The 21,881-nt window shown below is 46.1% G+C and overlaps 2 protein-coding genes across 25 annotated transcripts in view; one reads left to right on the forward strand and one right to left on the reverse strand.

The window, feature by feature from the left end:
* Ppfibp1 (PPFIB scaffold protein 1) overlaps positions 1-21,881 on the reverse strand; it is a 142,898-nt gene that overhangs the window by 72,508 nt on the left and 48,509 nt on the right. The window lies entirely within an intron of this gene.
* C3H12orf71 (chromosome 3 C12orf71 homolog) lies at positions 7,788-11,121 on the forward strand. The gene is made up of 3 exons (XM_087903853.1): positions 7,788-7,857; positions 8,674-9,368; positions 9,761-11,121. Exons 2-3 carry the CDS (start codon positions 8,694-8,696, stop codon positions 10,007-10,009), a joined length of 924 nt encoding a protein of 307 aa, XP_087759979.1. The 5' UTR covers positions 7,788-7,857; positions 8,674-8,693; the 3' UTR covers positions 10,010-11,121.

The raw sequence follows: 21,881 nt of genomic DNA on the forward strand, positions 1-21,881 counted from the left end.
ACGCGGAATGAGGTACATTTAAAAGTTCAGCTGAGGTGTAGGGTATGACAGATGCCAAGAGATGCAGAAAGAGGAACTTGGCAGACACCCTGAACTTCCAGAGGCAAGGAGGAGTGTGGAGGAGATAAGGACATCCCACGTCTCTGACGGAGTCCTGGACAACATCCCGACAGCTGAATACCCGCCAGGAAAGGCAGCCGAGAACTCTTGGAACAAACAGTCCATCCAGAACACTGGGAAGCTGGAAGTGGCAAAAGTGCACAGCCAAACGAGGTTTCCGTGGACGACGGGGACCATGTAAGCAGGGTGCGGCCAAAGCAAGACGACTGTGATGAGCTCCACTCTAAACCCTGAGTTTAGGCTGTTAGGACAGTCACCAAACACAGACCAAGAGGGTGCCGACTGCGGGAATCAGCACCAGGACATTCTGTGGGGTCCAGAAAGGGAGCAAAATTCAATCAACTTATAATTGTTTTTCTGGCTTAGGAAAGACTCCAAATCAAGCCCAGCTGTCTCTGTGAGGCTAGCTGGATCAAGGCTCACATAAAGGCCAACACATAATAGCACTCTATCAACATCGAAACTGATGAAGAAAACATCCACTTTACATGTTCATGGGATGACTCACGACCAGCAAGAACTGAGCCACCTCCCCCTTCTACTGCTGCCAGGTCTCGGATACCTCCAGCCATCTGCACAAGAGCAAACACGCCAGATCAAAGAATGCTGTTTCTGTTTCTGGTATGCTGGAGGCCCTCCTCGTAGTAAGTCACGGCTGAGGACTGCCGGTGCCAGCAGCTAGGGACCTTCCAGACTGTACAGCACACCTGATCTTCAACCACAGCCCACAGCTGCTAGTGAGCAGCCAAGTCACAACCACACTGGCTACAAAGACAGCTACGATGTCGCACTGGTCACAGGGAGAACCACTCTACTACTAGCGGCAAAAGTTATATTATTATTATTATTATTATTATTATTATTGTAGTTGTAGTAGTAGTAGAATTACCACCACCACATAGCTGGGCTCCCAGGGATTTCCAGACACTACTCTTGGTTCTTCCACTATGAGACAGGTCAAACAGACTTATTTTAATTGAAGGCAAACTGACACTGGCGTCAGGCCACTGTCCATATGGACCAGTGGTTACATTTTCTTGATATCATAGTTCAGCTTTAACCTGAAGAAAGATGTCATTTCAGAGGGTCACAGCCACTCCACCCCCATGGATGTTACTGATATGATACCCTGTGTTACCGACCTAAGATTACCATTGCGAAGATTGTAAATACATTTGGTTCAGGAAATGAAATAATCAGCATAACTGGAGGGTAAAGAAATAGGCTGGGGATAGGTGCAGAAGAAACAGGCAGTGCTGAGCGCCAGGCCGTGAAGGGCCATCCTGAGACTACGAAGCCCACCTTATAAAAGCAGAGGAATATAAGTAAAAAGTCTCGAGCACAGAGATGACCTGACATGACTTGTGTGTCTAAAAACTCTCCTTGCTTTCCTGCGGGAGCCCAGAGAAGAAGTAGGGAAGCAACGTTCAGGGTGTTTTAGGAGGCAGGATCCGTGGGGCTTCTTGAGGGACAGGGCAGGCGCAGAAGCGCGAGAGAGGGGTGTCACCAAGACGATGCCCCGCCGGGGGCAGGAAAGAACTGCAGACACTGTGGCTGCTCGTGAAGGACACTTGTAAGAAGCACAAATTTGACAGCGAAGGTCATGAATTCGGTATTAATGTGCTAAAACACTCTTCAGCACATGTGGGAACTAAAATATAACAAGCTAGATTTACATTCTCAAAAATAAAACTGGAAAATGCAGTGACGATGAGGGGTTCAGAAGCACAGGGCCTACAAGCTGTTTCTAAAACCGAGAGTCTTTAAACTGCTCCACGACCGCATTCCTGTCCCACCCCCAGAATAGCTCTGATGAGGCCAGTTGCTCTGAGAGAAAAGGAGGTTCACAGGAAAGAAAAAAGGGTATGTAGTCAAGATCACATGACAGACTAAGCATCATCCCTTCCCTGTATTGCTACTTTAATTTGTTCCCTTCATAATCTGTGGATTTTTTCATAAAACACCCAGTCCATTAAGACCAAAGACTCTCAGACTCCACCCAGACCTACTGAACTAGAAACTCTAAGGGTGGAGCGGGAAAACTGTGTGGTGACAAGGACAACCACGACCCAGGGCGACAAGTAAATGTACTCCAGTTGAAACCTCTGACAATTCCCAGAAAGTCTCCTTCTGCCTGCTCCCATCTACCTGCTGTACTTGACTCTCCACTAAGAGTCCTCAACCTTAAAAGCTGCATTCAACATCTATGGAACCGCCCTTCCCCAGCAATGCCACCCTTCCTGTGAGAGCTCAGGTCTGTCTCTCCAAAACTCGAATCTTAGCCCTATCCTGAGCCAAGTGCTGGTGGCACCGCTCACCTGACCTGAGCTTCTTTGGTTCCTACTGAGCTGTACCACTCTGAGCACACAGACCTAATTCCACATTCACCACAGAGACCCTGCTTTTCACAGGAATTCACCACAACATCTGCTTATGCTGGGCCAGCTGTTTCTCAAGGTGATGCCAACAAGCAGAAGAATCACCTGGAAGGTAACCATAGAACACTTGGGAGGCCAAAAGGGAGAATCATGACTCCCAGGCCAGCCTGGGCTACAGAGGAAGACCCTGTGAGGTTCATGAATCCTGGGTCAGCCTGGGCTACAGAGGAAGACCCCCATCTCAGCATACACAATTACCCGGAAGGTCCTGTTCCTTGTCTATCTAAGCAGAAGTCCCTAGGAGTAGAGCATTAGAATTTTAAGACACATCAGAATTTAATTTTTATGGCTGTAGAGGAAATTCATCTTGACAATTAACCTTGGATCAGCTGCCTCCGGGTTTAAGAGAACAATGGGATGGACGCTACACTAAACCAAACGGGTAATTTAGCACGTGGTGCACTTCTTAAATGCAGTCTCTGGGTTGTGAGTCTTAAAACAACCACCAGGTAGATCCTGTGTTCACTGTGGACTTATCTGTGAATACTGTGGGCTAATTTTCCTATCACATAACTTACAGAATTACATCTCAAGGTTACCGAACTTCATTTTCAGCCCAGATATCATAATTCCACACTGAATGTATTTTCTGGTCTACTCTCCTTAAGTCATCTGTCAATTGCCAGAGTTTATATAAGCTTCAACAAAATGCAAATGTGGAATTTCAAGACACAAGGGAAGACATCCAGATAGCTATCAAATTGCAGACAATATGACTTACAAGTAGAGTAAACATGTCCCACCCCAAAACCATCCCAGCCTTAGCCATGAAGGTTAAACTTGTTCTGAACCAACGTGTTCCATGCCCAGGAGCTCCACCTTCCTCCACCCCCAGGTACCTGCTGGCAGCCAGTCAAAACAATCACCCAAAAATGTACATAAGAGACGCAGAAAAAGGTCAGAGACAAGTGATTTTTAACACTACTGAAAAAAAAAATAATCGTCCGTAAAACCAAAAGAGAAGGTGACAGTCTGTTTACGAAAATACCACTGTGTCTTCTTGAAGCAACTTGTGCCTGTCTTTATCTTGCCAAACCCACGCCAATCCTTCTCCTAAAAACCGCACTGTCTAATTAAATGTCCACCAGTCCTTTGTAAGCTAAGATGCACATAAGTCACGGGGGACAGAAACACGCGAGCAAGTGAACACGCACGCTCTCACTCCCCCACACACATTCCCCAAGTCCATGGAAACACGAGCTTCTGGGTGACTTTTCCTTGTTTGAATCTGACAACAGGCTTGTCAAATTCCACGTCCAGGACAGCACTGATACATATTCATGGGAGGAACATACATTGGCTAGTGTAGGCTTGCAAGAATACTTCTAATTGAAACATAATCTATAGCTGGGTGGTCGTGGTGCAGGTCTTTAATCCCAGCACTCAGGAGGCAGTGGCAGGTGGATCTCTGTGAGTTCAGGGCCAGTCTGGTCTACAGAGCGAGTTCCAGGACAGCCATGGCTGTTACACAGAGAAATCCTGTCTCAAAAATTCCTTAAAAAAAAAAAAACTAAAAAAAAAAAAGGAAAAAAGAAATGCAATCTATATAACAAAAGCTTCCCCTTTAAGGTGTACAGTCCAATAAACCCTGACAACGTTTACAGTCACGTGACCGCTACTGCCACTGTCGAGACTTGCTGCTTGGTGGAGGCACCATGTATATGAGCATCGAGGCTGAGGACTGTGCAGACCAAACCAGGTAGGATCTGAACGTAAACAAATCTTACCAGACATCAAAGATTTGGTTGAGAAAATGCAAAAGAGCTTAATACTTTTACATTTATCTTATGTGAAATTACAATACTATATATGAATTACCTGAAGTACAGCAAAAATAACTGGACCCAAGTCTTTCCTCTTTTTATGTACCTATTAGAAATTAAAAGTTAATGATCACACTTGTGCCTCAAACTGCCTTCTCCTAACAGATGGTTTGTCGCCGTATCCATCTGCAGGGACACCATACCTGGCCCCAGCTCCAGCCAACTACCAATTACCTTGATTCCGGGAGATCTGATTTAAAGAGGATTTAAAATACTTCCCTTAAAACGCTTATCCTGATGCTTCTGATTTTTCTTAAGTATTTTGTGGAGGCTTTTAAAACATAATTTTTAGTATTCATTTTCAACTTTCAGATTTTTAAAAGACTCATCTGTAGTATTTGTCAATCAATATCATTTTTATTAACCAGCCTCAAATGCACTTGCAGGAATAGGCTGTCGTCCAAGGGATGTGCACAGCGGTCCTCAAATGAATGGAGGCCATTGTGCACGCACACAACAGCATCTACTCACAGATGCTGCGGGAGATCTGAGCCAGAGGTGGGGAGCCTCCCAGAGCTTAATTTTTCTTAGCCTCGGGAAATGTAGGCTGGGGTAGTGCTAATGGGCTGGGGAGAAACACGCAGCAGCGAGCTGGCAGACGTGGGAGGGGAGCAGAGGGGTGTTACGGCTGGAGCGGGCCTGTGAGGGAGGACTTTGTGGTACTCAATGACAACAGTCAGAGACAGACAGAGCCAGTCAACTGCATCCTGCCTCACTCACCCCAGCCCTGCCTGCTCCCTGTCTGCTTTACTCCGGATCCCTTCTAACAAAACTGAAAGTAATTATTATTTATAACAGGCACTCATTCTGCCCGATGCTATTCACAGCCATTTCCACTGATTTTTCGGATACTGTTTACCATGTGTCTGATTTCCCGAAATATAAGAGGCACTGTAGGCGGGCAGGCTCTCCCCTTCCTGACGCTGTACTTCTGAGACTGAATAGAGGGCCCCACATAGGCCAGGCAAGTGTTCTACCACTGAGCTACACCCTGGCCCCGCGCTCCACTTTCTATAAGGTTAACTTGGGAACTAGGTGCCAGCGCCTCGGCCTCTAGTTAGGTTCCTTCATAATACTCAACCTTGGACCTTTCTGCCCTTCCCCCCACTTCACACCCATTTCCCTCACAGCGCCCTGAGGACTAGATAGGAGGAAGAGCTTCCGCATTTTAAGCATTTCGCTACAATCTCTTAAGGAAATTCTACTCTTTGGCTTCTGGTTTACCAGGGAGCCTACATCCCTCCAGTGGTGCCCTTCAAACATTTCTGGTATTGGTAGAAACACTGCCCAAATTAGAGTGTTGTCAACGGGAGACCTGTCAGCCAGCACTCAGTCCATGTGTCCAGAGTAGGTAACACTCTTTGTACTCTCCCAACCAAAAGATTCCTCCTGGTTCTTTCCTCTGATGGCAGAAAGCACTCAAAACGGAAGTCTCCACAGTGGCTCCCACAGTGGCAGTAGACTGGGTGAGGACACTAACTCTGAGAGTCCTTTACTGTGAGTCCCGTAGTCTCAGGCTTGTGCTGGCTGGTGCCATGCTGGCAGGAGCAGAGACACAGAATAATGCTAATCACGTATCTAGAAACCCCATGGCATGGTCAAATTGACACAAAAATTATCATCATCAAATCAGAAGCTTCTTCTCTACAAATTTAGGTTTCCAGTCCCATCAAGTCAATGGACCTTAGGAAGTGTTCCAGTTTTCAGGCACTATTACTGCTGGCTTGCTGTCCAAAATACTTAAAAGTTCACAGCCCACTATCACTGTTAAAATCTCAAGATTTATTATGGGTGGTCTTGCTTCAAGAGACATTAAAATGGTAGCACAAGAGAAGCCAGACCAGCAAGTCCAACTAAGAAACTAACATAGGCCAGACAGTGGTGGCACACACCTTTAATCCCAGCAGTAGGGAGGCAGAAGCAGGCAGATCTCTATGAGTTCGAGGCCAGCCTGGTCTACAGAGTGAGTTCCACAACAGGCTCCAATGCTACAGAGAAACCCTATCTCAAAAAAAAAAAAAAAAAAAAAGGAAATAGGTATTGTTGCTGAAGACCCCAAACCCCTGATTGACAGGAGACAAAAGCTGGGGTGTCATGTAGAACTCACAGAATGCCATTCTAAGGGAGATATGATGATGGCTTTTCCAAACTCTGAAAAAATTATGTATATGTTATTATGTATATTATATTAATATATATTAAATTAATATATATAAAACTATTAGCAGTGACTATTTTTTTTTCGGAGGCTAGAGACACAGTAAGTTTCAGGGACTTTCACAACCTGAACTGTGCATTTAAAATGAGGTGTGTGTGTGTGTGTGTAAATGTGTGTGCACACGCGCATGTGTGTGTAGAAAGAGAAGCAGAGTGGAGCCCCAGAGGGGAGGAAAGAAGAAGGAAGGACACAAAGGAGCAAGGGAGGGTAAAAACGGAAAGTGCAGATTTCTCTGGGCTCTCTCTCTGAAGCCCTTCTTCTCTGTTGGCAGAGCCACGTTCTCCTCTGTGCTGTTCATATTTGGTGAACAGTGCCCTGTGTCCACGGGAAGCAGGCAGCACAGCCTCACCTCATCCCCTCTTCGGGTTCACACAAGGAGAGCCTCCTGAGGAATACTCTTCTAGGCCCTAGCATTCTGGAATGCAAAAGTCAAAGCAGCACATCCCAGCCCGCATGACACTGAGGAGGAAGCTGGGCGCTTAGGCACTTACTTTACGCCTTTCCCTGCACCCCAGTGGTCCTCGTGTAGGGCACCTGCAGAGCTAACGTGTCTCCTAGAGCGTGCTGCTCACTGAGGAACCAGGATGTGGTTTCACTTGTGGACTTTATCATTTTCCCCAGATGTAAGGAGGAGGTGCACGGAGACCCTCCCCAGGGACAGGATGTGCACGGCCTGTCTGGATCCAGGTTCCTGAGGATATGGTCTAGGAAGGTGACCGTGCGGAGAAGCACTTGCACCTCAGCTCCTTCCTCAGAAAACCAGCGATGGCTACAGTCGGGGTCCCTTCCAGGAGAACTCAGAACTAGGTAAAGGGTTCATCACTAGACCCAGCACACACTGACGAGGCCTGGGGCAGTCTGAGGGCCGTGCTGACCTGTACCTACTGCACAGCAGAAAGTGCGTCTCTGGCCTTCAGCGAAGACAGCCTTGCATCATGCCATCAACACCCACAACCACCTAATTTAACAGACCTAGAGATGGAGGCCAGCGCGGCGGTGAAAACCAAAGCGTGACACGTGGTGAGCCTTAACTGTGACCTCGGGGGAGGGAAACCTTTGGGAAGATCCTAGTGAGTCCAGCCTACTGTGGGACGTACAAAGAATACTCTAGATAGATCCTGTCCTTTACACATTTCTGACCCGTCAGCTTGGTTCTCTGTTGCTGTGGTAACCAACAGCCTTGGAACCCAAACTTCTCAGAAGCGGTTGGGCTTAAATCACTAAGCCGTGGGATCTGAAGGGTTTCCGATGCCCTCAGGTATGTCTCCTGTGGGCAGGCCTCCTCGGGGGATGACAGAGGCATGTGCAAGGGGTCTGTGTGTGTGTGTGGGGTGTCTTCCAGCGCAATTTACAGGGGGATCATGGAAAATGTAGAATAAAGATGTTATTAGACAGTGTGAGGATAGGTGCTTGGGTGGCAGTCACCTTTCCAGAACGCAATCTGGTATCACCATTATAAGAATACACATTTGTGATCCCTCGTTCACTTAACCCCACGTACCATTTAAAGAGATTTACATAACCTAGAGGTCATTAATAATCTAAGCTAAGGATTATTGATACACTACTTAGTAAGAAATTAATACTAATAGGCTGTTTAATTAAAATTAAATATTAATAGGCTATTTAATATGAAAAACAGTTAAGAATACAGAGTTGTCATATATTATTATAAATTTAATAGTAAATTTCTGTTGATGTGAGAAACATATGTATATATGTGCATATATACACATATGTGCACAGATAATAGGTATTTATTAAGAAACTGGTTACCTTGATCTCAGGATTGGGAACCAAAAGCACACTGAACTCCACCACACCTTCCTGGCTTCTTCAATCTTCCCTCTTATCTTATGACACAGTTCTAGCAAATACTGTCAGGCAAACAAGAGGCTCCAAGAAGAGATACCCAGAGGGTGTCTGTCACACTGGGAGATGTTTTTACAGAGTCAGAAAATACACACAGATGGACTAGACTGGACGGGGTGGGATAGTTCCATACAGAAAAAGGGATGGCTCACATGACTCTCTTTCCTCTCCAACATCACATATTGATTTTTTTCTTCCTAAGCTCCCTGAGTCAAGGAAGACATGATAAGTTCACCCTCCAGCAGCGACTACAGTGGCACAGAGGACTCTGTGTCTGAATGCAAATCCAACCAGAGCCTCTCGACTGGCTACTATCCCACCCAGAACACATTTTCCTACAGAGAGATGGCCCCCTGTGAAGAGATGGCCTCCTGTGAAGAGAAGGCCTCCATGGATTCTTCCCTGCACCTCCTCCCTCCTATCCAGAGTTCCTGGGGACCAGGGAGTGTAACGAGACTCTTCCGGAAACAGGATCAGATGGAGGAGGACCAGGAGCAGTACTGCAAGCTAAGCATCTCGCTGGCCTGGGATATTGATGGGAGCTCTGACCAAGCAGACTCTCTAGCTAATCGGGATCTAAACAGCCACTGCCAGTGGATGGAGAGGTGGCCAGAAGACAGGACGAAACTGACTCTCTGCAAACTGGATAACCTAGTACAGAAACTCGAGACATTTCTAGAAAAAGAAAAAGGTAGCCAACATGACAGCCCTCTGCGCCCTGAATCTACTCAGAAGGAAGACGTCCACCTGATCAGTGTGCCCCCTCCACATACAGCTTGGGTTAGGCATGAAAAACATGACATTTGTCAAGACTTGCCCAAGCATAAAACGTCAAAAAATAAAGATACCTGTCAGGCCCCAGAGAATCCTCCAGGGCTACAGGAGGATGAAGTTACGGTGAGCACAGAGATGCCTCCCAGGAGAGCGGGGGGGGGGGGGGGATTGGCAGGGGAGCCTCACTATCTGTCCTGGGGCAACGGGAGCCCCAGGAGACTAGGACAGGAACGAAGGTGATGGCCACATGGCCAGACGGTCAGATGGCCAGGAATAGAGAGAGGGTGGGGCTGCAAGAAAGATACCAAGGACTATGGGGGGAGGGATGCGGGTAGGGACAGCAAGTAGAACCAACAGCCACGACAATACGGTTGTGTTGTGTTTATGTCAATGGGTCTAGCGCTCTGCTGTAGCTGGGCTATTTGGGGCATGTGAGCTTAGGTTCTTTGGGAGTCAATAGCAAGCCCACTGATGTTGATGCTACATGCACCTAACTCACTCTGTTTTCTCAGCAGGAGATAGGTCAGGCAGCCAAGAGCTCCCTGGAGACCTCCTCAGCAGCGCCCATCTACCACCAGGAGGATGGTTCTCACTCATATAGCACATCCTGCCTGAACTTCCGGTGTGTCTTCCACTGGCTGAGGACACAAGTCTTCTCCCGACTGAGGAGAGAACGCTCTACCCAAGACACCTCCAGCTGGCACCAGAAGGCAGCAAGAAAGATACATTCTCTCAGAGGCAACAGAATCCAACCCCAAGAATGACTCATTGCCTGACAGCCCCGGATTTTTAAACTTTGGAAGCCCCTTGTTCGACGATCCCTCAGAGGTATGTGTTGTCCTCTCCTCCACCTCACAAATGAGGAAATCAAGTCTGGGAGCACATAACGGGAGTTTCCAAACTTCACACTCCTTCTGGACCAGCCACTTACTACAACAAGCATGCCAGGGCACCTGAGAACAACATGCATGCGACGTTGGAACCATGACCATGAGTGGCAGTTCTAAACCTGCTCAATTCCTGCTGGAAGTGCAACCCAAACCATCCCACCACGGTGGGAGGCTGGAGGATACAGCCGCCTTCTGCTGGAAAGACAACCCAAACCATCCCGCCACGGTGGGAGGCTGGAGGATACAGCCGCCTTCTGCTGGAAATACAACCCAAACCATCCCACCACGGTGGGAGGCTGGAAGATACAGCCGCTTTCTGGAAATGGGGTTTGAGTTAATGAAGAATGAGTAAAACACACATAAAATAGACAAAATGGAGGAAAATACAGTACAAAGAGATGTGGGGGGAAGGAATACTATCGAGGAAGCAAAATACTACCTAAGTTTTCTAAGAATTCAGCCTTCTGAAGTCAACAAGTATATTTTCAACCCAAGTCAAAGTAATTCGCTGGGAGAAGACTCAGATAACAGAGATCTATGGTTATTGGGAGGGGGGGTGGAGACAGGAATTGTTGAGCAGAGGCTACCATTTTCATCAGGTCCATGCCTCCCCTGTACAGAAGAACAAACCCACCTCTTTAGTAATATGTCTGGCTTCTGCATACTCCTTCTAACCTCTGGAATTACATGGCATGCCAAACACCAGAAACAAGACAATGAATTTAGCAATAGGAAATATTCCAGCACACCTCATCCATTTTAGTCCAATATGTTATGGGTCCAAATGAAGCAGGTCCTCCAAGGCTATGTATGTGGGGAAGGGAAGGGGGGCTGGTCACTGCCTGTACCAAAAGGAGTTAAGCGTGAACTGCAAGAGGCCACCAGAAGAAAAGAGTTTGGCTGAGCCCTCGAGTCTCCTATAGAATTACTATCATTTTCAAGAACATGCTAATCTCTCATTAATCAATAAATTTTGTGATCTATTACCTTATGACTAAAAATTAAAACCATTCTTTCAAGTGCCTCAACCTAGAAATGAAGGCTGAGCTGCGCAAGAAAGCTAGGTATAACTTACGCAATCATATTCTAGAATTCATAATACTATAATATAATCTTGAATACAGTAGAAAAAGTGATAAAACTTAAGCCATTCAGCTCCATGCAAACACAAGTATGCCATGTTAATGTGACTATGTTACAGATCACCTATGAAAAGAACCCCAGTAAGGTGTGTGGGGCGATCTACCAGTAAACAAGGGCTAAAACTTTTTCTCAAGACTTTAAGAATAGAACGCAAACTCATGATTCAGAAGCAGGCGTGAGTTAAAGCTATCTAGACACAAGAACATCATCTTCCAGGCATGTTGGCGACACCTTTAGTCCCAGCATTTGGGAGGCAGTGGCAGGGAGATCTGTGAGTTTGAGGCCAACCCGGTCTACATATTCAGATCCAGGATAGCCAAAGCTACATAGAGAAACTCTGTTTCAAACTCCCCCCAAATATAAAAGATTAAGAACGATGCCAATGCTAACTGAATACCTGGAGAATGCTAAGACTCTAACTTCAATATTAAAGAAGGGTGTAGTTAGGAAGGATAGCCGATTTGTTCAAAAGCACACTGTTTCATTATGAACTGCAAGTGAAGAATGTACATGGCACACACGGTATCTAATGTCAGGATGACAGGTGGGTTTTATGTTGCACTGCTTGCCAGGAGTCTTTTCCTGCTACCCCCTAAGTCCCAGGCAAAGAGAACAATGGTCAGCTTTCAGAAGAAACAAAATCCCCATCAGATAACAGTGCTGAATGTCTTCAGCGAGGGGGTGCAAAGGCCCCTGGATAAATCCCCTGGAAGATGATTAGCCTAGATCAAGAAGTCCCCTTGCTAAACAATTTCCAGCTTATCCCATCTTTCAAACGAACCTCGTGGACTTAATGCCATTTTATTTCAGTACAATGCACTTGATAAAGAAACTACTTCCGAGGCACTGGGGGCATCTCTCCGGTTTGTGGCTTTGGAAAGGAAACTAATCTCATTGTCACAGCATTCTCTGTTAAGAAGGGAACCTGAATGGTGATTGACTTGCAGTCTCCTTGTCTACCTCAATGTTCATTACTTTAAGCTTTAAAAAATCCTCTAAAATAAAGAGCTCTCACCCCATGCACATACACACCTCTGTAAAGCTTTCCTGGAAGCCCACTCTCACAGAAGAAGAGACGGCATGCCAGATGTCCCCATGGTTAGTACCATTCACTCAGTCTTTGGGGCCTTCAGTTTTCCCAAATACAGAATGGGGTGAGAAACACGTTTATCAATAAAGAGGCATCAGAACTTTCCTTGGTACCATACTGCAACACAGCAATTCCTCTCACATAGGGACCAGGAACAGACATTGAAGCCACCAGGCAAAGGGCTGTCAGAGAAGAGGGTAAGCAGGTGGAGAACTGCCTAGCTAATACCGCACACGTTCAAGAGAAGCAGAATCTCTTAGACCTGAATCTCTCCACAAGGACAGCAACAGCCAGATGAATCTTAGGTTACAGAACATTCTACTAGACAACTTTCTGGAAGTAAACATGTTAGCATCACAAAATGGTGTGTGTGTGTGTGTGTGTGTGTGTGTGTGTGTGTGTGTGTACACATATTAATTTAAAAAGGCAGAGAGTCATGACAGGTCAAAACGGTGACTACAGAGACATGAAGGCCAACTGCAATTCATGGTCTCTGATCAAATCCACAAAGCTAAGCAAAACTTAGGTAAAGGGTATTTTCATAACATATAGGAAAAATCCTGAATATGGACAGTAAATAATGACTGAGTGGTTGCAATAATCAGTGCTCTTTAGAGGAACAGAACACACAGAATGAATTGTATTTATGCACACACACAATGTGGTCCAGCTAGTCCAACAATGGCTGTCTACCAATGAACAGCCACCAGCAGCTGCTCCGCCCACAAGACTGGATGTCCCAGCTGGTCTTCAGTATGTGCCAGAGTCCTAAAGAAGTAGCCTCGAATGCTAGTGAAGGAATGGACGTGGCCAGCAAGAGTGAGAGAAGCAGGCAATGAGCAAGCCACCTCAAAAAAAGATCTGTATTAAAAGTGGTTCTTCCTACCTCAAAAGATCCAGATTAGAAGAGGCTCTTCCCACTATAGATGATTTAGTTTAAAAAAAAAAAATCCCTCACAGGTGTAGTGAGCTGCATGAGTTTTAGTTAATTCCAGATGTAGTCAAGTTGACAGCCAAACATAGCCATCGTAGTAGCTACAAAAAAGATGAATATTTATTGTATAACAACATTAAGGCTGCATAAGAGAATACCTTTAATTCTTTAAAAATAAGAAAGCAAAGACCAAGAAATCATTGAGGAAAAAAACAAACTATAGGAAGCAGGGAGTCCAGCTCTCAACTTCTAACATTTTCATGGCACAGTATCTTAGCCCCATACACATTTTAAAAAACGAATACTTAAAGTGTACTGGAACGAGATATTAACTTGCAGAGGTTATACAAATGGGGCAGCTCTTTAGACACCTTCATCCATTCTGGGACCTGTCTTGGATTCCTTGGCTCCAAGGGATTCCCAGTCTCGTGCACAGTATGGGAAGACCCAGTTGGCAACTGTAGCACACAAGCTGGTCTAGCTGAGAGCAGAGGAGCATCAATCAGAGCATTTTTCTAAGGCAAGATCTCGGCATACTTACCTCTTCTGAGATTAGGGGAATAACTGCTGCTCATTAGAGGCAAGCCCCCTCGTCTTCCAGTGACCTCAAGTTTCAAGGACTTTCCATCTGGTCTACCTTGGGAAGTATTCATTGAATGTATACCTGTCCCTCACCACGCTGGTCCAGGTCTAAGAGTTCCTACAGATTGTTCTGACATTTCCTTTCCTTCTGGGCAGTACGACATCAAAAGCAGATGCCAAGTCCTTAGATGGAGAACCGTACACACCAGGGACTGCATGGCTAATGTGTAGGCCCCCGTCTTAAACAAATGTACACACCAACACACATGGTATTCTGCCAGCAGCTTAAAACACCCAGAAACTAATCCCAGGTTAAAAAAACAGAGTTAGTAATACTTCCTGGCTTTAGCCCTAGGTACTCTTAACTTGCTGTGAATTCTGAGAAAGTTACTTAACATCTCTGTTCTTTCTGTTTCCTTGTCTATAAGTTGTAATCCTAAAAGCACTGACCTTAAAAAAAAGTTGTAATGAGTGCTTAGTCTAAGTGCTAACGGCACGTACGTTCACAGAGTTTAGAAGCTGCTAACTGCTGTCACGTAACACCCTTATTCTAAGAAATCTGCTGGTAGCCAGAGAAGAAAGCTCAAGTAAAACGGCACAGTGTTTCTCTACAGTTCCTAATAATAATAATATAATGATGATAATAATAATAATAATAATATATTATATATTAATAATATTATGGTCTCAGACCTGCGGCCTGGCCCCCTCAACACTTGTTTCTGTGAGCTCCTGCCTCAGGGCCTTGGCTCATGCTACTTCCTCCTTCAGGAACTGCCCTTAACTCTGCCTAATCTCCAGCCCCCTCTGCTGCTCTCATCTCCAAATGTGTCCTTCAAGGCTCAGGCTAAATTTAAGTTTCGCTACAGAACAGCAGGTTCAGGTCAGGGGTCGGTTTTAGTCCTCTGGATGCCCACATTACTCTGACTTGTAGAAATCAGAGCAGAAACCCATGCCTGTCTCTCTCTCCAGGGGACAAAGGCTCTGATGTTCTGCTTATCTCTGCATGCTCCAAAGCTCCTGACCCAGTTTCTCACACAGAGGCTCCATGATAAACCTTTGGTGAAATGAATGGTTAATCTGCAGGAAACAATTTAGGCAGATAAGATCTGGGATGGAATGTCATTTCCTTTCACAACCTTTAGTTTCTGTGGGGAACTGCGTCTGGACCACGTGACCTGTATAGCTGGACTGCTGGGGGAGGGGATCCAGGCCCAGCAACTGGGGTCCCTTTACTCACAGGTCTTCACAGTCTTGCTTATGAACCTGCCCCAGTGCTAACATTTTGCAACCCCAAACTACTACTCTAGATACCTTCAGGATGGTTCCAGTCGGGAGAGGCGGCGAGTATGGGCATCGGCGATCGCCCTCAAGCATGTTCCAGGCAATGGAGGCTCTGCCTCTTGGTTCAGCTTTGCCCTCATACTGTGTGAAATGCCCTTCCCAAGGCGTATCCTGAAGGTTTTCCCTTTGGTGTGCTTGTCACTGAGGATTTTACTGTTTCAAAGTGCCCCCCAAGCTTGGTGCCGAAAGGTTGCCTGATAGCCTAAGCCAAGAAAGTTGAGTAACCGAGGGGACAAACGGTATGTGTTTTAGCCAAGTTTTGTACAGGCATGGGTCAGAATGCACTTGGCCGTGTGCTCACTGTTAATGAGTCAGCTATTAAACAGTGCCTAAACAGAGACACATAAAGCAAGGTTAAGTATGAACTGACTGACAAAAATGCCGTGACTAGAGGCTGGCAGGAAATTAACTCTGCATTTCCTATGAGAAAAACACTCATTTATTTCAGGTTCATGCCAGCTTCATAGACCTTAGCTTCCGTGAGGTGACAACAGACAAGAATCACTCATTCCATCAGGTCAGTAGAGCAGAACCTCACAGTTATCTCCTAAGACTAGGCCTGGCCACAGACTGAGAAACCACAACACGCAGCCCCAGGGCCTGCGCCACTTTGGTAGGGTGGTTAGAGTCACTCCCGGCCTGTAAGGACAGCTTGCTGTTTCCCTGGTCCCGTGGCCAGGGTGATGTGGGCTGGGGTGTGCTGCTCTGTCTTGTGAGAAGGCCCTTGATTGGAGGCCTGCCACGGCTATCATTTCCTGCTTGTTGGTCGGGTGTCAACTTTTCCCAACCATGGGGAGGTAAGGCTCACTGTGAGTGAAAACCTCTGGTAAAACCAACACAGAACATAGCAAGGGCTCAGTGTGCCACGAATGCACCAACCTAGCAGTGCCTGCCACTCTGACTCCAAGAGACCCTGGCATACATCCTAAGCTCCACAGAATAAACAACGTCACAGAGATAATTGGCCGAGGAGCCAGAGAGGGCACAGGTTCAGTTCCCAGCACCTGTGAGGGGGGGCTCACAACCATCTGTAACATCCAGTTCCAGGAGATCCAAAGCACCCACAGGGTGGCTCACCCACAGGGTGGCTTACAACCATCTGTAACTCCAGTTCCCGGGGATCCAAAACCTTCATCTGACCTCCATGGGTACCAGGCATACATATGGTATGCATACTTAAATGTACACAGGCAAAACACACACACTCATGAAATAAAAATAAATTTAAAGAAAATTAAAAGATAATCAGCCAAGCCGGCAACATGGCAGAAACGTGTGATACCAGGAAAACAGGAAGCTGAGGATGGAAATTTGTGAGTTTGAGGCCAGCTGGGCATACAGTGAGTCCCTGTCTCAAAAATCCAAAAGACAAAAGACCTCAGCTGAGGTTTCTGTGCCAGTCATTGACACATATGCCACTTCTTAGGTGACATTATTACTAATAGTTTCATTATATATACATACTACAAGTATTTATACATGTGCGCGCACGCACACACACACACACACACACATGTTTTAATATATATCTTTTTCCCTTTGCTTCCGGGGACTAAACTGAGGGCCTTGAGCATGCCAGGTACATATTCCACATCTGGGCTGCACACATTGCCCCGTACCAGGGTGGTGATACTGTCATTTTGAGACAGGGCCTTACTACGTATACATAAGTCAGTGTGGCCCCACACTCACTATCCTCCTGCCTCAGCCTTCCAAGTGCTATGATTACAGGTGCCTACTACCACACCTCGCTCCTCTATTACTGTTTTTAGCTCATTGAGAAAGTCCAGGTGCATTCCCGTTGCCCGTGGCTACCTCTGCCTTACTCAGAGGATGAGGATGTGCCTGTCTTGGGCTCAAGGCTCACCTCCACCATGAGTCACTTCTGCACAGTCCTGGACCTGAGTCTTTGTCGAATCCTGTGTCATCTCTGCCTTCAGCAGCCAGTTCACACACAATGGATTTTTCTAGGATAATCTAAAGTCTCACCTGTCTAAGCAAATAATACAAGGTACAATTTCCAAAACTAGAGAAGAAGAAGGCAATTCAAATTCCACCAAGTTATCTAAAACCTTCGTGAATGCCTCACGAGCCACACGTCCCAGGGTCAGAGCTAACTCCTCTAACAACTTAAACGCAAGGCACCAGGAGCCTTCAGGAATCCTGAACTAGAGGCATCAGTGGGGGGTTCTGCTCCCTGTCCTTGCCCTTCTCAAAGTCTATGCCTTATTTGTAGGACAAAGCTGGCATCCACGTGCAGAACTGTTGAAAAGCTTCCAAGCAAGCCGAGAGGCTTAGGCAAAGAGGAGGAACAGCTAATCAAAGAACAAGGGCAAGAGAAGTTGGGTCCAAAGTAAATATAGTACAAAATGCCCAGAATAGCCCAGAAAGACAGCTGATGGCCTTCTCTCTAAAATCTAAATATCACAGTGTCAAAGGCCCAACTCTCTATGGCCGAGCCAGACAAAGGGAGGAGTAAAGCAAAAAACACACAGATAAGAAAACCGGACGGTGCTGTGACAACTTGTGCTTTGGTACAAATGCTAACGGGGAGGACCTTATTGTACTATAGTTAGCCAGGAATTACACACCGCCACCTCAAAGATGCCATAATTTCTACAGCGATGCCTCCTATGACTTGTCGCTCGAGCCTCCATGGTGCTGTGACAGTGGCTCTGAACTACTTACTACATAGATACTCGGAACTGAAGCTCTGGGGATTTGTCAGGTGCCGGGGATTTGTCAGAGAACGGTGACACCCAGGGGCAGAGTCTCGATCCTTTGAACATAATGCACAGACCCCCGAACTGCTGCATTTGGGGGATCTATCCCCCCCCGCCCCGTTTCCTACGTCTGAAGCAACAGAACACCTTAGCTCATTGAAATCACGGTGTGGGAATCACCAGCCCCCAAAGGAAGGAAGAAACGAAGTAAGGAGACAGAGGGAGAGAGCAAATTTATAAATTATAAATTTATAAAGGGAATTTATAGCTAGTAGTCATCACACACAAAGTACGGTCTTCTAATTAAATACATAAATGCATGGAGACCTGAAAGGAAAACTCTCTCCCTCCCTCCCTCTCTCTCTCTCCCTCCCTCCCTCTCCTTCTCTCTGTCTGTTAAACACTCCAGCTGTTTCTTTCTGTGTCTGCAGCAATACGCCAGCACACTTGTCTTACACAGACAACAAAGGGATTTCCTCACCGCTGGTTGAAAACGTCCTAAGAAACTGAAGATCTGGAAGAGACTCCTACGGCTTTGGCAAGACAAGCAATAGCACTTGAATTTCTCAAACTCTTCTCACACCCACAAGTGTTTACTTGAAGAGGTAAAAAGACCAAACAAATTTCCACTTGATTATAAAGAGAAGCCTAGGTGTCTGGTAGGCAAGACCTTAGGTATGGAAAAGCCTGAGTCACACCATGAGACATTTTCCATTCTGACCAGGAAAACACCCGGCAGAGCACTGTGACCAGTGTCCAGGAGACACTGACACCCCAGCAGCACAAGTGGCATCTCCCCATACGGGCCCTCAACTGGCTCTACTTCTAGATCAATGGATTATCCCCAATCCAAAAATCCATGATCCTAAAAGTTCCAAAATCCAAAATTCAGTCCCTCTCAAGGAGTTTTAGGTATTGGAACACTTGAGATTTAAGATTAAGGATGCTCAATCTTTACTTTTGCTGTTGTTGTTTTTTAAGCTTTTGTTCTTTTGGTAAAATTTATTTGCATTAAGTATGATTGGTCCCCACAAAGCAGCCATGAGATAAGAACTCCGGTTCCACGGAATGAAATGATAAAGATTGCAAGGGGGTCGGGAAACCCGCACAAAGACAGAGTCATGGGTGTGCTTTCCTCAGGGAATGACACTATTTCAGAGGCTACAAACTGCCTGCTTACAGGAAAATGAGACAGGGAGACGCAGGTAGGTATGTGTGGGGAGAGACCATCCAATCCTGCGACCTTTCTTACACCACTGAAGAGAATGCCAAAGCATAGGTAGATAGGGTGGCCTACCTCACCCACTCTCACACACGGGTCCAGTCATCCCCAAAAGTGGTATAACCTGGCACAACAGGCCATCCTGTCCAAGAAAGCAAGAGTCAGTGTCGTGAAGAGACCAAGGCATTAATCAGGCTCTCAGGCAAACAAATGACACGATCTCAATATCCAGGCTGCAAGAACACCTCCCAGGCCAAACGGACAAACGCTACATGGTTTCAGGGCTTTCCTGTGCTGTTCTGGCTGTTAGGCCCAAGATAGCCATGATGATTAAGATAAAACACAATCTAATACAGCTATTTATTTCAATTTAATTTTTTCTGGAAATGGGGCCCAGCTATGTAGCTCAATGCAGCCTCAAAAATAGAATCCTCCTGTCTCGACTTCCCAAGAGCTAGGATGACAGACATGCCACATTCACCTTAATGCTAATTTAATCTTATTTTGGGGACTGGTCGTTGTCTGAGACGGAGTGGCTCTAAGCAGCCCTGGCTATTCTGGAACGTGTTACATAGATCAGGCTAAGTAACTCACAGAGATTCACCTACCTCTGCCTCCCAAGTGCTAGGATTAAGACATGCACCAGGTAATGTTAGTATTTTAAATGATGCTCTAAAACACTCACTTCTTCAATATCTAAACAAAACCAGCATTTACATGGAGCATTAACTGTGTGACTACAATGTAGGAACTGAAAATTTAAAGGCAAACATTAGCCTTCCAGCCATGACAACCCCCAGAAAAGAAGCCTCTCACCAAGGACCTCCTTCATCCCTCAACACAAGAGGAAAGGAAACACATGAACCCAGATTCTTTCCTCACGGATGTGAAATCCCAACATGCAAATTGTACAAATACAAATTGTAGCCCTGTGTGTTAACTGTTCCACTGTCTTCTGTCAGCCTACAGAAAGATAGTCCTTCAGGAGGAAGCATACTAAAAGTACCCTGAATCAAGAGTGGAAACTACCCCAATAAACACATTCTGGGCATTAAATAAATAAGTACATAAATATATAAACTTAAGTATAATTTCCATAATCTAACCACATCATGCATGGCTATGCAATGACTTTTACACCCATTATTTAGTTCGGACAAAAATATACACACCCTCTAAAGAACAAAGCACACCTGTTGGAGCTGGCTGAAGTAATATTAGTGTGAAATGGATTTACACACTCAGAGCTGTGCATCTCCTACAGTCTGGCCACTTATTTTCTACTCGCAAACACAAGTTTCAACATAAGACTACTCTCTCCCTTATCACACGGACTTCTGATGCTGAACAGATATGGGAGAGAAGCTACCACCAAGAAAAAGAAGTGTTCACAAAGCTCAATATTACATTTAGTGGGGTCATATACTCTGCCTCTGCTTCTGTCTCAACCCAAACCTAATTCCTGGCCCCTACACAGGAGGAAATGGAAGCCACACACTGGAGACGTGAGAGCTGGGGTTGGAAGCTCACAATCACGCTCTTTCTGACTCAGCACCTCAACAGGCTCCCTTCTCAAATGAGGCTGGCTTGTTAGATCATGAACTCAACACTCTGACAGAGGAGGACACCCCTTGACTATGGCTGGCTGGAAAGACACCTCAGACTGGCTGTGGTCTACGGAGTCAGTCACTCTCTGAGACCCTGGGAAAAACCCTGACCCATCAAGACACTACAAAATGTCCAGCAAGAGTTAAGAGTGTGATGCCTTAAATCACAATGTGCAAAATGATCTTCCTACCCACTCTGAATTCAGCTCCACTGGTCTCTGGAGCTGACACGCGCAAACAACTAAAGCTTCCGACGATGGGACCTGCTGGGTGACACCAAGGACACGGGGACAATTGCTTCTGTACATCTCTCTGCAGCTTGAGGTTTTGGTTAGCATTCTACACGCTTAGTCTTGTAACTTGCTTGCTTGTTTGAGACAGGGTTTCTCTGCAGCTCTGGAACCTGTCCTAGACCTCACTCTGTCTGTAGCCCTGGCTGTCCTGGAACTTTGGAGACCTAGTTGTCCTCAAACTCTCCCAGAGATCCGCCTGCCTCTGCCCGAGCGCTGGCATTAAAGGTGTGCGCCACAATCGGTGGCTCGTAATTTTTTTTAAAGATGAAAGTGATTATGTTGGTCAGACAGTCAGCAGCTGATATTAGTAACCAGAGTGGGAGCGCACCAAGGATAATGACACGGTGGCAGTGCTCGCCCTGAGAACACTTCTGCACTAAACTGAACAGCTAATTTATGGGCCATGATAATGTTCCCATTTTACAGTTGAGAAGCCAACTGAGGGGTCATGGGGCAGGAAGGAAGTGGAGCTGTGACCCGAAGACAGAACCCCTCAGGGCAAAGGTGTAGCTCACGCTGGTTATGAAAACTCCCTTCCCTAGTTCAGTAATTTCATTCAATTTCTTCCTGGCTTACGATTCACACTTTAGACTGTGTTTTGAAGCTTTCTCAACCTTGTGGACTGATTTAGACTGTATGTTCCTTCTGAGATCCAGTCAGCTAGACCACATCCGTTCTCATCTGCCCACCTCCCTCGACTCCCTGGGTCTTACACACCGAGTCCCTTCGGGATGTCACTTTCCCAGGCTCTTGATCTGGTGTGCAAAGCGGTGGGACAGTTTCTAGGGCAGCCCAGGCGCACCTCTCT

This window comes from Myodes glareolus, chromosome 3, assembly GCF_982192425.1.
Source record: "Myodes glareolus chromosome 3, mMyoGla1.1, whole genome shotgun sequence".
In the NCBI taxonomy this organism is placed as follows: domain Eukaryota; kingdom Metazoa; phylum Chordata; class Mammalia; order Rodentia; family Cricetidae; genus Myodes; species Myodes glareolus.

Coding starts and splice junctions, on each gene's coding strand:
- C3H12orf71 (XM_087903853.1), top strand. CDS start 8,694: ATGATAAGTTCACCCTCCAGCAGCGACTACAGTGGCACAGAGGACTCT. Junction 9,369..9,760: donor TACAGGAGGATGAAGTTACG/GTGAGCACAGAG, acceptor TTTTCTCAGCAG/GAGATAGGTCAGGCAGCCAA.